This window comes from Gymnoscopelus braueri, assembly GCF_963280865.1.
Source record: "Gymnoscopelus braueri genome assembly, chromosome: 18".
Taxonomy (NCBI): Eukaryota; Metazoa; Chordata; class Actinopteri; order Myctophiformes; family Myctophidae; genus Gymnoscopelus; species Gymnoscopelus braueri.
This window is the reverse complement of record NC_137618.1, coordinates 6805982-6821570: the sequence shown is the minus strand read 5'-3', so window position 1 is coordinate 6821570 and position 15589 is coordinate 6805982. Positions and strand designations below refer to the sequence as shown.

Sequence of the window (15589 nt, the reverse complement as noted above, 5' to 3'; positions counted from 1 at the left end):
TCCGCTTATTGCTGTGAGGGATGGTGAGGAGACCCAAGTCAGAAGACCTCAGGTTCCACGCTGGGGAGTAATCATCGAGGAGGTCTGACAGGTACCGTGGGGCTAGGGCATGGAGAGCTTTATAGGTGAGGAGGAGGAGCAGTTTGTAGGTGATGCGGAACTTAACCGGATGCCAGTGTAGGTGTTTGCCATGAGCTTGTATATCTGCTTTTTTTTAATAGCCAAAGTATAAAATATGCATTCCCGGTTGGGTGTCGGGTGGATAGCAATTCATAGTAGCTACTCTAAAAGTAGAGTAAAATACCAGTGTCCTGTTCTTAAAAGTTACTATATTCTATCCCTCATTACACGGTACAACAATATCTGTATCATCGAGAAGAATAGAACAAGGTTTTAAAAAGGCACATTACACATATTCCACAAGACAATGTGAAGCAAATACTGCAGGTCAGACAGAGGCCTATGCCAATAGAATGTATTGAAAGCATCGCCCCCTTGAGGTGAACTGTAGCATCTCATTTTCGAGGGGGTCCAGAAAATGAGGCAATCTGACAACACGTCACAATAAAATAAGGGCTTTGGGGCCAAGCCCCCAGAACCCAGTGGTTTCATTGAAGCCAAATGGACATGCTGGCCATTCATGGTACTGCAGCTTAGTACTGCAACATGAACGAGCGAAAACGGTTTCGACCAATGGGCTCGACTCACGAGCGTGCGCACGTGCTTGCGCATGGGGCTGCGCGCTTCTGTGACGCATAACGCATCTGTGACGCGTTTGGGGCCATAATAGGCCGCGCCCACCAAATTTCCAACCCGGAAGGGGTGAGAAGGGGTGAATTAGGCCCATGCGCTGGGTGAGCAACTCAATGCAAGTGGATGGGAGGAGATTTCTGGTGCCCTCTCTATTATTTTTAACTCTATGTTTGGGGCTCACAGTACATCTAGCTCTGTGGTTATCAATGTGGGGTCCGGGGACCCCCAGAAGTCCTTGAGGGGGTTCCAGGGGGTCCCCAGCCTTAATGTGTTAATATGTCATAAAAATCAGTTAAACCACTCTTTATATACAAGGAAACTTGAAGCCAATTTTTTAAATATATTTATATATATTTTTTTCATTTCCCCCCCTCTATCAGCCACTATATAATGATGCTGGGGTATTTTCCTGCATTGAAACACAGTCCTCTTTCTGAAATCCGTATTTTCCCATATGAATGATTTAATAAACATGCCCCAGTTCTATGTGAATGGGTTGAGATGATGCCTGATGTCTCCTTGTCCTCCTTATTCCTCCGTCTGTATCATTTCACCTAAGTATTTTGGTACACATGCAAATCGCTGCAGTGTAACTCTGCCAACATATAGTATAAGTGAGTCTGACATGAAGGATTTTCTTATTCAAGTACTTCTTTAATCTACTTGCCCCATCCAAATTCCTCCTGGCCCTGCCTACTGCAGGGGTTACCGTTGCCAGTGGTGCAGCGCATACATTTCTCTCACAATGTACTTCTCAAATCCATTGCCTGTTGGTCATGTGTAAAACACTACAGAACATACATTATCCATATTACATCAATAATTCATTCATTATATTTAATTGTAGATTCAAATTGGGTTCCAGGTTTCAACAATTTTAAACAGTCATTTGAAGCATGGACAGGTAAATGCAATATGGCAGAAACTGAACCAATCAAATCAATCAGTAGTAATTTCAGATCAGACAGGACTCCATACTAACTTTTCCACTGGTGCAGTACTGTCCCTTTAAGACTGAGGGCTCTAACTTGCGCAACACCATGTCCCTTATGACAATCTCATTAGGCATTTTTAAAATGTATTTTCAAAAACATTTAAAAACAGTGAAAAGTAATCCTGGTCTCTAATACTGCCTCCCCCTGGTCAGCCGGGGCGCCTGATGGAGGGGAAAGGAACTGGTTGGAATAACGTGTTCCTTCCACGCGCTACGTCTAACCAGGGAAACTCGCCCCCCCCCCCCCCCCGTCAGGTGAAAAGAAGCGGCTTGCTAGCTCTCATGCATTGAAGGAGGCATGAGCTCGGCTGTAGGCTCTCCCTAGGCTGGCAGAGGGAGTGTAGCGCCCAGGATTGCTTAGGCAATAACCGATCTACAAGATCACAATGCATCAATGTAGATCGGCTAAATTCAGTATTTCAAAATGCTTTTTTAAATCCTATGTTAAAAGTGGCTAAAGAAGGGTGGGCGGGCGGACTCCGGCCACGTCACTCTGACTCAACCATAAACAAACCTGATACGGGCATACAGTATAGGCAGGATCACGACCATGTCACTATAACTCAGAGAACCACAAAAAAATAAAAATAAAAAATAAATATCTATATATATATATATATATATATATATATATATATATATATATATATATATAGGCTGTATATGCTTATAGGCAAATAAGCATGTCACTATGACTCAGACTTAACCATAAATAAACCCGATACGCCCATAGGCATATAGGATCCGGTTGTCCAGCAGCTACGCCCATATATGGTGAAATGCATAAATGGGACCGACGACTCTAGTAATTAAAAATGCCTATTAAGATTAGGCAAAATAGGGCCCTTAGAGTCTGCAGTGCGTGCAAATGACATCATCTAAATCATAATATAACAACTATAACATTCTAGTAAAACAGTTCGACTTTATACAATTGATATGGTTTACGTGGTCATTTATAGTAATAACACCAAAATAATTTACCTATATACCTCTAGGTAAAAGTTACTGTTATCATACACTGATGACTCCAAAAGCTGAGTCCTAATGAAAACTTCTGTTGACAGGAGCAGTATAAATATTCATGTTTTGCCTCTCTATCCAACTCCCTGACAACATACAGCTGTTTAATTGGATCCTTCCAGTGAGGTAATTTATATTGGAACGTTTTTTATTTTTTCCCCTTTTGGTGTGAATGCACTGATGTCTTTTCAGAGCACTAAACTGACTGAAACTCTTCTCAAACTGTTAAAAATGTGTCAAGAGTTCTCTCCTGTGTGGATAAGCTGCTGGTGTCTCTTCAGGTCACGTGACTGACTGAAACTCTTGTTGCAATGTTCACACTGGAAAGGTTTTTCTCCAGTGTGGATATGCTGGTGTCTCTTCAGTCCAGATGACTGAATGAAACTCTTGTCGCAATATTCACAGTGGAAAGGTTTTTCTCCAGTGTGAACACGCTGGTGTGTCTTTAGGTGAACTAACTGTCTGAAACTCTTGTCACAATGTTTACAGTGGAAAGGTTTTTCTCCAGTGTGAACACGCTGGTGTTTTTTCAGGTGATCTGCCCGACTGAAACTCTTGTCACAATGTTTACAGTGGAAAGGTTTTTCTCCAGTGTGAACACGCTGGTGTTTCTTCAGGTCACCTGACTGACTGAAACTCTTGTCACAATGTTTACAGTGGAAAGGTTTTTCTCCAGTGTGGATACGCTGGTGTCTCTTCAGTTCAGATGACTGAATGAAACTCTTGTCGCAATGTTCACAGTGGAAAGGTTTTTCTCCATTGTGGACACACTGGTGTAACTTGAGATGATATAAACGGCGGAAACTCTTGATACACTGGAAAGGGTTTTCACCAGTGTGGACACCTCCACTTGTCTCCTCCCGATCATCACTGTCTTCAGTGTCAGATTCAAGCTCGACTTCAACTTCAGAGCAGTGTGAAGAGATGTCTTCATCATCAACTTCACTTTTCACTGCTAGTAATGTCAACATTGACGCAACAGGCTCCTCAGGTCTTTGAAGTATCTCCTCCTGTTCCTCTTTCATGTGTGGAGGCTCTGGTTCCTCCTGGAGCAGACTGGGGCTCCACTCCTGTTCAGGAGAAACCTCTTTACACACAACTATGTGCAGGATGTCTAGGAGCAGAGAAATAACATGATAGTGAATACTGGATTCCTAAATTCTATTTTTCTATCTATTATTTTACCAAACAAGTGAATGTTGTTACTGCAATTTGAATCATTAAATTATGAAAGAATGTTAAACCATGAAACGTCACACATCAGCTCTGATTTGGGTAAATTAGGCTTTAGGTCAAGCCGTATAGAACTGGGTTCACCTGTACGTACAGTACGTACTGCATGTGTTTCCCCTCATAGGTAGACCAATCACAGATCGTGCCTTTACCTGCATGACATCAAGAAACAGAAACTTCTCCACCCATGAAATTGGGTCATAGTTTAAAATCTAGAAATGGTTCTGTGAGTCTTTGAATCCGTTTGTCATTGTGTTCGGGGCGAACTTGACAAACCGCTGTACCGATCATCGCAAAATGTCTGCACAAGGAAGTATTTTTCACATCTGATAGAATGACTTAAACCCTCTATACTTAGTGAGCTAACCCTCTATTGTTCCACCCAGAAAAGGGATGCTAGAGTTCACGTGGTTGAACATTAAATCAAGAAGTTGAGAAAAGGCCTGTCAAGTTATAAGCTGCCTTTTTTTCTCTTTTCTTTTTTACATTGATTCACACATAAGAGGATGTGCTTTTGGACGTTAAAGATATATACATATATTTTTTAGAGGTATCGTAATGATGGCTATACATATTGGGATATCATCATTGTCAAGATGTGTTGTGCTATGATTATCGTATGGTGAAAATTGACATTGTGGCAGCCCTACAACAGAACAGAAATAAAAGAAGAAGAAACAAGAAAACGAAAGAAAGAGAGAGCACATGAAACTTACTGAGGAGTTGGTGGTCTTCAGGTTCCTCCTGTTTAACAGAAATGTCCCTGGCTGAGTCTGGAGAGTTCATCTTCACCTGCAGTCTAGACTCCACACACTGGTCTGAAATGAAGCAATTGAATAAGGACTTATCATAACTTCTGTCTGTACTACATGTACTGTAGTAACAATCTTGTTAATAAAGTAATCAATCAATCAATACAACTCTTCATCATTTAGCTATAACTTCACTTTTTTCGTTCTAAAATAATAACAGAGGAAAAGAGACAAGTTATATCTTTGTTATAAGAAAGTTGTTGTAAGTTTAACTACCTGCAAATAAAACAAAAAAGCTTTACTACAGGTTGTAAATAAAACAGTTCATACAGCTTTACTACAGGTTGTAAATAAAACACTACATACCTATCCTGTACAACTTTACTACAGGTTGTTAATAAAACAGTACATACCTATCCTGTACAACTTTACTACAGGTTGTTAATAAAACAGTACATACCTATCCTGTACAACTTTACTACAGGTTGCAGCATTGCATCAAACAGTCTCTGGTCCATCTCTCGCTGTTCCTCTGACCATGTTAATGATCTTTTAGAGGCCATCTCCCTTGATAGCGTAGATCTCTCCCTGTGGTGCTCTGTGGAAATCACCAATAGAATAAAAGATTTAGTTACCATTCATCAACCTCACATTTAATCAAATTAAACTATTGCAGAGTGCGCTACATTACAATCTCAGTTTTAAATGTGTTTTAAAAAAATAAAGTATTTTTTATTTCCTTTCTTTTTTTACACTACAAGACGTTGAAAAGGCTTTTAAAATATTAAAGTCTGACACACTCTCACACTACAAGACTTGAAGGTCAGAGACAAAAGTATTTCTGAGTTTCCCAAAAGCCGCACTGAGAGTGATCAGTTCACACTGAATACCTCATAAACCGTACTGATGAGCTAATACAAACTATACCGATTAATAATAATATAAATCCGCATGGACACGCTGGTGTTTCTTCAGATTACTTGATGTTCTAAAACTCTTGTCACAATGTTTAGACTGGAAAGGCTTTTATCTAGTCTGAACACACTGGTGTCTCTTCAGATTATTTGATGTTCTAAAACTCTTGTCACAATGTTTAGACTGGAAAGGCTTTTATCCAGTGTGAACACGCTGGTGTCTCTTCAGGTCAAATGAATGAATGAAACTCTTGTCACAATGTTTACAGTAGAAAGGTTTTTCTCCAGTGTGAACACGCTGGTGTCTCTTCAGGTTCTCTGACTCATTGAAACTCTTGTTACAATGGAAAGGTTTTTCTCCAGTGTGGACAAGCTGGTGTCTCTTGTGAAAAGAGTTTTCTCCTGTGTGGACAAGCTGCTGGTGTCTCTTCAGGTCACATGCTTCTGTTTCATGACGTCATGCACTTAGGGGCTTGAGCTGTGTGACAGACAAACCCTGTTCTAGATGCTTTGGGTCTACGGCCAGTACTTTTGTATTGCATTTGTGAAAAAGAGGATGTGCTTTTTGATATTGTAATCAGAATAAAACATGTTAAAAATTAATACTGAGTGATATTTAACTCATTGAGTGCCAGAATTGCCAGAATTATTTCAGAATTATGTTGTCCCAGTGCCAGAGTTTTTTTCAAAGTAAAAAAAAAGTGCTTAGGAAGCGAGATCCAGCCTTTTTCAGTTCTAAGTTAAACAAGGACTGGATGGAGCTGCAAATGCAAAAACATTTTATTTCAATCCACACGGAAGCGAAAATAATTTCACAGCCAAATTATAGTACAACTAGCAAATGTATTGCACTAGTATGTGACAATAAACACCTTGAAGCTCAGAAAAGGGAAAAAAGAGTGAAACATACTGAGATCTGGCTGGTCTTCAGGTTCCTCCTGTGTCATTGAAACAGGTCTGGCTGGGTCTAGAGAGTTCATCTGCACCTGCTGTCTGGACTTCACTGAGTCTGGAATGAAACAATTAAAATCCCAGAGGAGTTTAGTATTAATTAACACATTGACAGCCAGAATTATTTCAGATTTTAGCTGTTGCCTGGCAGAGATTTTTCATTGAAAAAAAAAGTACTCAGGAGCCGAGATACAGAATTTTTAAGTTTTAAGTTAACAAGGAAGTGGATAGGAGTTTAAATCTTCGATTAATCATATCTCCTTGGTCTTTGGGTCAAAACATTTTTTTTTAGAACGCAGATCTGCGTCTTTGGCAGCCAATGTGTTGAGAAACTCATCTAATTCTAAACTTCAACAATAACATACAACAAGGAAGGAGTAACTTATTGTGTTCATAACTTGTCAACTGGGTAAGTTACTTTTTCATAAAACACTTCAATTATAATTCATAACCTTTGTCACTTCAAGTTGCCCAGGATCAAAGTATTTGTTTAAAGTCTTGCATATTATGTAGAATAATGAATTTTCACAAACTTTTGTCTTTATTTTTAATAATCCTCAATTATTTAATAATGATTTATATTAATAATATTAAAGGTTAGTAGAATAATACTTATCTTTCCTCCATGTTTGTTTTTAATAATCCTCTATTTAACAATTATTTGTGAAAATGAAAAAATAAGAAAATATAATATTCAAGTTTTATTTTTTCAGGAAAACACTGTTCAGGTTCACAACAGTTACACTTAAATGCCCCCCTTTTAGGTCAATACTCTAAGTTACACAACATTCTTACTGTATAAACAAACACACACACACACACACACACACACACACACACACACACACACACACACACACACACACACACACAGTCCCCTAAAGCCAGCATAAATGGCAGCAAAAAATTACTTTGAGCTAAAACAAAGTTTCAGGCCTGGTTCGGTGCTTGTGTACATTGTGTGTGTACGATTAATTGAACCTCTTGTCACAATGCTTACAGTGGTACGGTTTTCCTCCAGTGTGGAGACGCCTGTGTCTTTTCAGGTCATATGACTTAGTGAAGCTCTTGTCACAATGTTTACAATGGAAAGGTTTTTCCCCAGTGTGAACACGCTGGTGTCTCTTCAGGTTACCTGAGATATTGAAACTCTTGTCACAATGTTTACAGTGAAAAGGTTTTCCTCCAGTGTGGAGACGCCCGTGTCTTTTCAGGTCATATGACTTAGTGAAGCTCTTGTCACAATGTTTACAATGGAAAGGTTTTTCCCCAGTGTGAACACGCTGGTGTCTCTTCAGGTTACCTGACACATTGAAACTCTTGTTACAATGTTTACAGCGAAAAGGTTTTTCTCCAGTGTGGACACGCTGGTGTTTTTTCAGATAAGATGAAAAGCTGAAACTTTTGTTACACCGTTTACACTGGAAAGGTTTTTCATCACGGTCTTCAGTGACTTCAGTGTCAGATTCAAGCTCGACTTCAACTTCATAGCAGTGTGAAGAGATGTCTTCAGCATCAACTTCATCATCATCAGGCTCCTCTGGTCTTTGAAGTATCTCCTCCAGTTTCCCTTTAATCTGTGGAGGCTCTGGTTCCTCCTGGAGCAGACTGGGGCTCCTCTCCTGTTCAGGAGAAACCTTCTCTTTACACGCAACCATGTGCAGGATGTCTAGGAGCAGAAAAATAACATGATCGTGAATACTGGATTCCTAAAATGTACATCTATTTTTCTATTGTCCATGTTCCCTGTACAAAATGAGCTACTTAGATTGACCAAACATTTACTAACTACAGGTTACTACAGGTGTTTCTGAAATTCCGAAAAATCATGTTTTAGCTAAATATAATTTGAAATGTAATTTGAATTTAAATATTAGTTACTTTACCAAACAAGTGAATGTTGTTACAGCAAACTTGAATCATTAAAGGTAGGGTAAGTGATTTTCTTTGGTTAAAATAAGTGTTAAATAGCTCTATATTACTCATTGCTATAGAGTGTTTGTTCAGTAAAAGGAGTCTCCTTGTCTCTCCAGCTCTTTATAAAACAGAAAATGCATTTTTGTTTCAGTTTCATTTCCAATGTTATCCAATCAGGATAGAGAACTCAATCAGGATATAGATTAAACAAGTGAAATTGGAAGTGATGACACTAAGAAATGAGCAGGCAAAATTGGAACTGGAACACTATAAAAATGAAGCTTAAAAATGGGTACTTTCTCCTGATTGGCTGAGATTTTGACACCTACCGGAAAATTTATTTTCTGTTTATTAAAGAGCTGGAGAGACTCCTGTTACTGAACAAACACTCTATAGCAATGATTACTATCACAATATAGTGCTTTAACCTTTTAACAAAATACCTTTTGTTTTAACCCAAAAATATCACTTACCCTACCTTTAAATTATGAAACCATAAAACGTCACACATCAGCTCTGATTTGGGTAAATTAGGCTTTAGGTCAAGCCGTGTAGAACAGGGGTTCCCAAAGTTGGGGTCGCGGGACACTGACGGTGGGGGTCGCGAAATTATTTTGGATCTTAAAAAAAAAAAAAAAAAAAAAACTGCAAACAGATTCAAAGTTTAGGCTATCAATATCATACAAAAGCAGAGAAGCTGTGATCTCACCGCTCTGATGGACAATAAATAAATAATCCTTTTGCAAACAACATCCGTGTTCTCTTCGTGTGTCAACAATGATCCAAATGGGAAGTTTATTTCAGCAGCTAGAATGTGACAGTTTGAAATATTGAGCCGTTTTTGCTGCACAGCTCCTCGTTTAAGTTAATTGCCTTCACCTGCTGTGCTGCTGCAACAGGGCAGATCTCCGCCAGGCCAGGTGGCCCTACCCAGGCCCATGAAATTCATAGGCAGTCATAGTAGCCAATTAGAATGAAATCTGCTCAAACTAACTCATATACTGATACAGAACCATATATAGGCTAAATATTGTCACTGTCGGTTGGGAAAACGGTTCCTTTTATTTTAAAACAATTTCAAATGGTGAAAAAAGCCAATCTACAAGCTATAATTATTAAAAATGAAGAAAAAATATATTTTAAATAGTAAAAAATACAACAAATAGGGGAAAATACATAACATTTCTAAACTGTGATTCTAATGTGATTAATGTGACCCCTACAGTCAGTGAAGTCCAGGGCTGAATGTGACAAATATTGAGACCAATAGGCTATAACCCAATATATAATTTCATGAAATAAATGGGTTATATTTCACAGATAGTTACACTATTCTTGTACTATATTCAAATTAAATCATCCTTAACCTTAAAGTAATACTAGGTAACTTTAAAACAAAAACTAAAGTTAAATTGTATATCCTTTGTGAGTGGCAAATGTTTCACAACACCCACTCCATGAATTTCACCCCCGAAAGCCTTTTATTTATATATTTTCTATTGAACGGTGTCGGGGGAGACTCTCCCGCGAAAATGACGTCATCCGGCTGGAAAATGCACCGGTTTCCTGTTTGGCCAGGAGCTACCGCACCGGTTTCCTGTTTGGCCAGGAACTACCGCGCTAATAACAAAAAGGAACCTCACGCTGATTTTAAGAGAATGTAGGATTGGAAGATCGAAAAACAACAGAAAAAGAAAACACAGCTCATGGTAACTAATGCTCCACTGGCTAAGAGAAACGATCCGCAGATAGTATAAAACAATTAAAAGAACGCTTTTTGAAACGCTTCCGGCTTCCGGTGAAAACAAATGGAATTCTGGGTAATCGATGACAACAGAAAATTGTATGCAGTGACGGTAGTGACCAGCAGAGGTTGCTAAAAATCGTTATTTGTGAACCTGCATTGTACAACTTTAAGTTAAATTCATTATTTCCGTAGACTTAAAAATCATCGTTTTATTTGATGGCCTTTTTGCCCTGATATTTGGCCTTTGTGCCCTCAAAAAATGGACAACACCAAAGGCCAAGTGGCCTTGCCCCTAAAATGATGAAATTCCAGGCCTGCTATCAATGGTAAAACTTGTTTTGCTTAAAAGTAATCCAAAAGTAACTAGTAGTTACTTTTTAATAATAAGTAATCGGATTACGTTACTGACTACAAATTTAAGTAATCTGTAACTGTAGGGGATTCCTTTTTAAAAGTAACCCTCCCAACCCTGCACACACACACAGACACACACACACACATACCGATGTCCGATCCGATCGATGTGGGGGGGGGCAATTTTTTTAGTTTTCATAGACCTGGTGGCTTATTTGTCTCGCACAATCTGGCAACCTCATGTGAGTTATAGTCCTTTGGACTTGTTTCCATAGAGCTGGTTGCTTATTTCTCTGGCACAATCTGGCAGCCTCATGTGAGTTATAGTCGTTTGGACTTGTTTTCATATACCTGGTTGCTTATTTCTCTGGCACAATCTGGCAACCTTGTCTGAGTGATGTTTCGGTTTCGGTTTCTGCGGCGGGTGTTATACTGAAATGTGTGACCCTGTACAATCTGGTCAAAATGGACGCGGTCTTTTTTTCTTTTCTTTTTTCTACTTAAATTTTTATCCCACGATTTTGTAACCTATTTTTTACACCCAGTGCCAATTGTGATGTAATCCTGGGCACCCACTCCCTCTGCTAACCTAGGGAGGCCAGGGCTGAGCTCATGCCTCCTTCAATGCATGAGAGCCAACTGACCTTCTTATCACCTGACAGGGGAGAGTTTCCCCGGTAGGACGTAGCGCGTGGAAGGAACACGTTATTCCAACCAGTTCCTTTCCCCTCCATCAGGCGCCCCGGCTGGCCAGGGGGAGGCAGTATTGTGACCAGGATTACTGCATGTTTTTATGAGGGTACCTACCCTAGGAGACACGGGGAGAACATGCAAACTCCACACAGAAAGGCTCTTTCGCCTACCCCACCTAGGGTATGGGCACTGATGACGCAGAGGAAATGGCCGCTGTTTTTGTGTTTTTGCGACAACAGTGCATGTGGACACAATCAGAACACGCACGCGCACACACACACACACACACACACACGTTGAAGTAATTTCTTAGCAAGGAAATAAGAAAATAATTACCTGTTGCTGCTGCTGCAGCTGCTCGAGCCACACGATGTTTCATGGCTTTGCGTGTGCGTTTGGCCAGCATAGTTTTTTTGCGTGGTCCCATGGCTGCGCGCAAAGTTTTGTGTCGTGTCTAACTCTCTCTCTCTCCCCCTGTCTGTCTGTCTGTCTCTCTCTCCCTCACTCGCGGCTCTGGCCGCTGTAGAGGAAAAGTTTCGTGTTGTCTCTCTGTATCTCTGTCTTTCTCTCCCTCCCTCTCTCCATCTCCGGGTGTGTCTTTCTCTCCCTCACTCGCGGCTCTGGCCGCTGTAGAGGAAAGGTATTGTGTTGTCTCTCTGTCTCTCTGTCTTTCTCTCCCTCCCTCTCTCCATCTCCGGGTGTGTCTTTCTCTCCCTCACTCGCGGTTGTGACCGCTGTGTAGATGTGCTGTGTTCTCTGCAAGGGGAGGGGCTGCTAGGAGTAGATCTGCAAGGCAACGAGGCGTTGTTAGCTTGTAGATCTGTTGTCCAAAAGCTTGTAGATCTGTTGTCCAAAAGACGATTTTGACGTTGCACTACCTGCGGAAGTGATTTGCATAAGTATTGGGTCATAATGCGTTTCATATTAATTGTACATCGTGCAAGTACAGTAACGGTATGGGAAGCAGCTGGTGTTCCAGGCAGAATATTGAGGATTTTTTTGTGGAAAGTGTGGAGATAGTTGGGGCATGCGTCTGCTTTGAGACTGTCCCCATACACTCAAGTACACTCCATGAGTGCGCTGGTCAATTATTGTGGCAAGATGGGTCATTCTAGGCCTAGTCTCGCGTAGCCAGACAACTATTCCACAATCTCCAAATGCTATATAGAGTCTGGAACTCCTGAAATCCGATTGAGGAAACTGGCACTTCCGTTCACGAAAATATATTTAAAAATATCTTTACATTTTCTTTTTTAATTTCCATTTCTGCTAAGCAGCAAGCTAAATATATTTAAATTATTTTGATTTATAGTCGGATAAATTTGCGCGACTGTAAAGACGAAACGGAAGTGGGGAGGAAGCTTCACCTCCGGTTTATATTCTAATCATGATCAGAGCTTCCGAGTCCCAGACTGTATGACCGGAAACATTTGAAAATTGTGGGAGGCAACAGTCTGGCCACGCGAGACTATTCTAGGCCTGACACACTACAGGATCAGTGGTGCCATGTCTGCTAATATTATAAGCGACGTTGGACTTGTTTTGTCTCTTTTTGTTTTTCTGTAAAGTCGCTTGTAAATATTGGTCGTTTTTTTCTATAGTCCAATTGCTTATTATGGCTTGCTTCCCTAATGTTATTTAAACCAGTGGTTCTCAAACATGTCAAGCAAGGACCCCCAAAATTAATGAATTTGTCCATGTCCCATATGCATATAGGTTTACTTTACTGTGGCCTAATCGTTTCTTTTAGGCTCGTTTTCATAGACCTGGTTGCTTATTTCTCTCGCAAAATCTGGCAACACTGTATACAGCATGACAAATGTTTAGACAAATGTAACTTCACTTGACAATCACATTAACATTACTGTGGACAGAGTAAAGATCGTGCTCATGTACTAGCCTTGACACAAGGCTGTCATATATTCACATATTATCTAACAGTCTTGGAGAAGGTTCAAAATAGTCTTTGTACTTTCACACTTAGGGTCAGTACATCTACATAAACGTTCAGATTTCAAATATAAAGTGCTTACCTCATGGCCACGGATGTTTCAATTGTGTACGGGCCCTCAAAAGTACCCGTAGCTTCCGTATTGTTCAATAAAAAACATTTTAATCCTGATCGGTGGCCATTTTTTTCGCAGAGTTGTAATGTATTAAGAGTGCAATACACCTCACAACCAATAGGGTCTCGTAGTTGAAAAATACGGAGATCTGACACAGATCGGATTCAAATGCTATTTATTGAACAATACGGAAGATACGGGAACTTCTGAGGCCCCGAACATAATTGTAACATCCGTGGCCATGATGAGATAAGCACTTTATATCTGAAACCTGAACGTTTAAGTAGATGTACGGACCTATTGCCCTGAAAGTAACATGACTGTCATACCATGACAGACGAGCATCATGTGAACCTATCTGTAGAATACAACTCTCATAGACGTATTTATGATTCTGACGTTTTCAATCTACGAGAGTTGTAGGGTTCACTCCCCATGGACACAGGGACTTTCTGCACTATGCCCCGTAGACACTCCAAACATGTACAAATTGAAAATAAAGGTGCTTACCCCCAAGCCCTAAATGTTAACTCTCGCTACGGGGTAGTAGTTTAATGTAATAATCCATATCTTTCAATAAAGAAGTGTTTTAATGCCGTCTGTGGCCGAACGCCACAGACTTCCGACAGAATCGGCCACAGACGGTATTAAAACACTTCTTTATTGAAAGATATGGATTATTACATTAAACTACTACCACGTAGAGACAGTTAACATTTGGGGCTTGGGGGTAAGCACCTTTATTGTCAATTTGTACATGTTTGGAGTGTCTACGGGGCATAGTGCTGAAAGTCCCTGTGTCCATGGGGGGTCACCCGGTGAACCCTACAACTCTCGTAGATTTAAAACGTCAGAATCATACGTCTACGAGAGTTGTATTCTACAGCTAGGCTAGTACTAACGGACCCAAAGTGTGAAAGTGCAAAGACTATTTTGAAATAACTCCAAGACACATCATTATGACCGATGACCGTCTTGATTCAAGGCTACTCATGTACAAGAGACTTTTGCACCTCATTGCTTATATGGAGATTAACCATTACATTGAAAATAGTTAAATCAACAACATATGTAGCAAAACAATGTATGTATAGCTGCTTTGAGTACTGGTTGTTATGTGTTCATGATCACATGAATTATAATCTAGCAAGTAACAGCAATTAGATTTATATTCCATATTGAGTCAATAAAAACAAATGAAAGCAGACATGAATGAGTGTCTCTTTACCTGCTGTGTTTCAGTGGTTGAGCTGCTAACAAACGTCCTCCTGCTGCTCAACGACGACACTGTTTAGAAACGACACGTTTTACTTGTCTTTGTGTTTTACTTTGATATAAATCTATGGTATTTTAAAGTGTCAACAACAGTCAGTCAACACACCATGTTGTTTTCACTACTGCATTGTGGGTATGTTCTTCTTCTGACGACCACTCTGTCTAGACGCCAGTTGGCGTGTTGCTGCCCCCTACCGTTGGTCTCGGGTACTGTCCACTGTTTATATGCGGGGGTCTTCAACAGGGGGTCCGGGACCCCTAGGGGGTCCTCAGAGTTACTACAGGGGGTCCGCCAAATCTTTGTGATAAATATATATTTACATTAACCACTTGGACCCTAGCATCCCTTTGGCAAAGAGTTATAGGTGTAGAGGGAAAAAAGCAGCAAACGTTTATCTGAAAGTGAAACACAATTTTATACAATATGAGGGGGTCCCTGCTTCATCTCTCTCTCAGCTAGGGGGTCCTTGGCCTGAAAACGTTGAAGACCCCTGATAGTAACAGTACTATGTGACCTTCCTGACCTGTAGACAAGAGAACATCCACCTATAGGAGTAAAGCAGTTCATCAACTAAATCTAATTAAATGATACAAAAACAATATTGTTAATCATTCATTTTCGTACATGAAATAATTGTTAATCATAAATGTAATAAATTAACCAATTAATAATCAATCCCTATTTTGGATAATGTCATTCATTATAGGCAAAATCTTCCCACTAATGTAAAATTAAAAAAAATTGAAAATAGCAGATCTACAAGCTCACAACACGTCACATGTTTTGAGCTTGTAGATCAGCTATTTTCACAAGTCTTACACAACATTGTTGTGCAACATAATATAACATAGGGCTGATGTCCTTCATCAATTTGTTGAAAAAAAGACAAGAAGGTATAAAAACACACCCACAATCC

At 39.9% G+C, this 15589-nt stretch overlaps 1 protein-coding gene across 1 annotated transcript; it reads right to left on the bottom strand.

Annotated features, from left to right (window-relative positions):
* Positions 1–2578: 2578 nt before the first annotated feature.
* On the bottom strand, positions 2579–14705 carry LOC308105589 (uncharacterized protein). The gene is made up of 7 exons (XM_080456414.1): positions 14626–14705; positions 11668–12209; positions 7621–8289; positions 6580–6678; positions 5216–5353; positions 4720–4821; positions 2579–3884 (listed from the first exon to the last, which is right to left on the bottom strand). The coding sequence occupies exons 2-7, from the start codon at positions 11756–11758 to the stop codon at positions 3007–3009; spliced, it is 1977 nt and encodes a 658-aa protein (XP_080312540.1). The 5' UTR covers positions 11759–12209; positions 14626–14705; the 3' UTR covers positions 2579–3006.
* Between the last annotated feature and the right edge of the window lie 884 nt (positions 14706–15589).

What these genes read in the sequence shown, in the direction of transcription:
- LOC308105589 (XM_080456414.1), bottom strand. Translation starts at nt 11,758, where the DNA reads ATGGGACCACGCAAAAAAACTATGCTGGCCAAACGCACACGCAAAGCC. An exon ending in TGGAGGAAAACCGTACCACT is followed by an intron (nt 6,679 to 7,620) that starts GTAAGCATTGTG and finishes GTTTCATTCCAG; the next exon opens with ACTCAGTGAAGTCCAGACAG. An exon ending in AGTAAAGTTGTACAGGATAG is followed by an intron (nt 4,822 to 5,215) that starts GTATGTACTGTT and finishes GCTTCATTTCAG; the next exon opens with ACCAGTGTGTGGAGTCTAGA.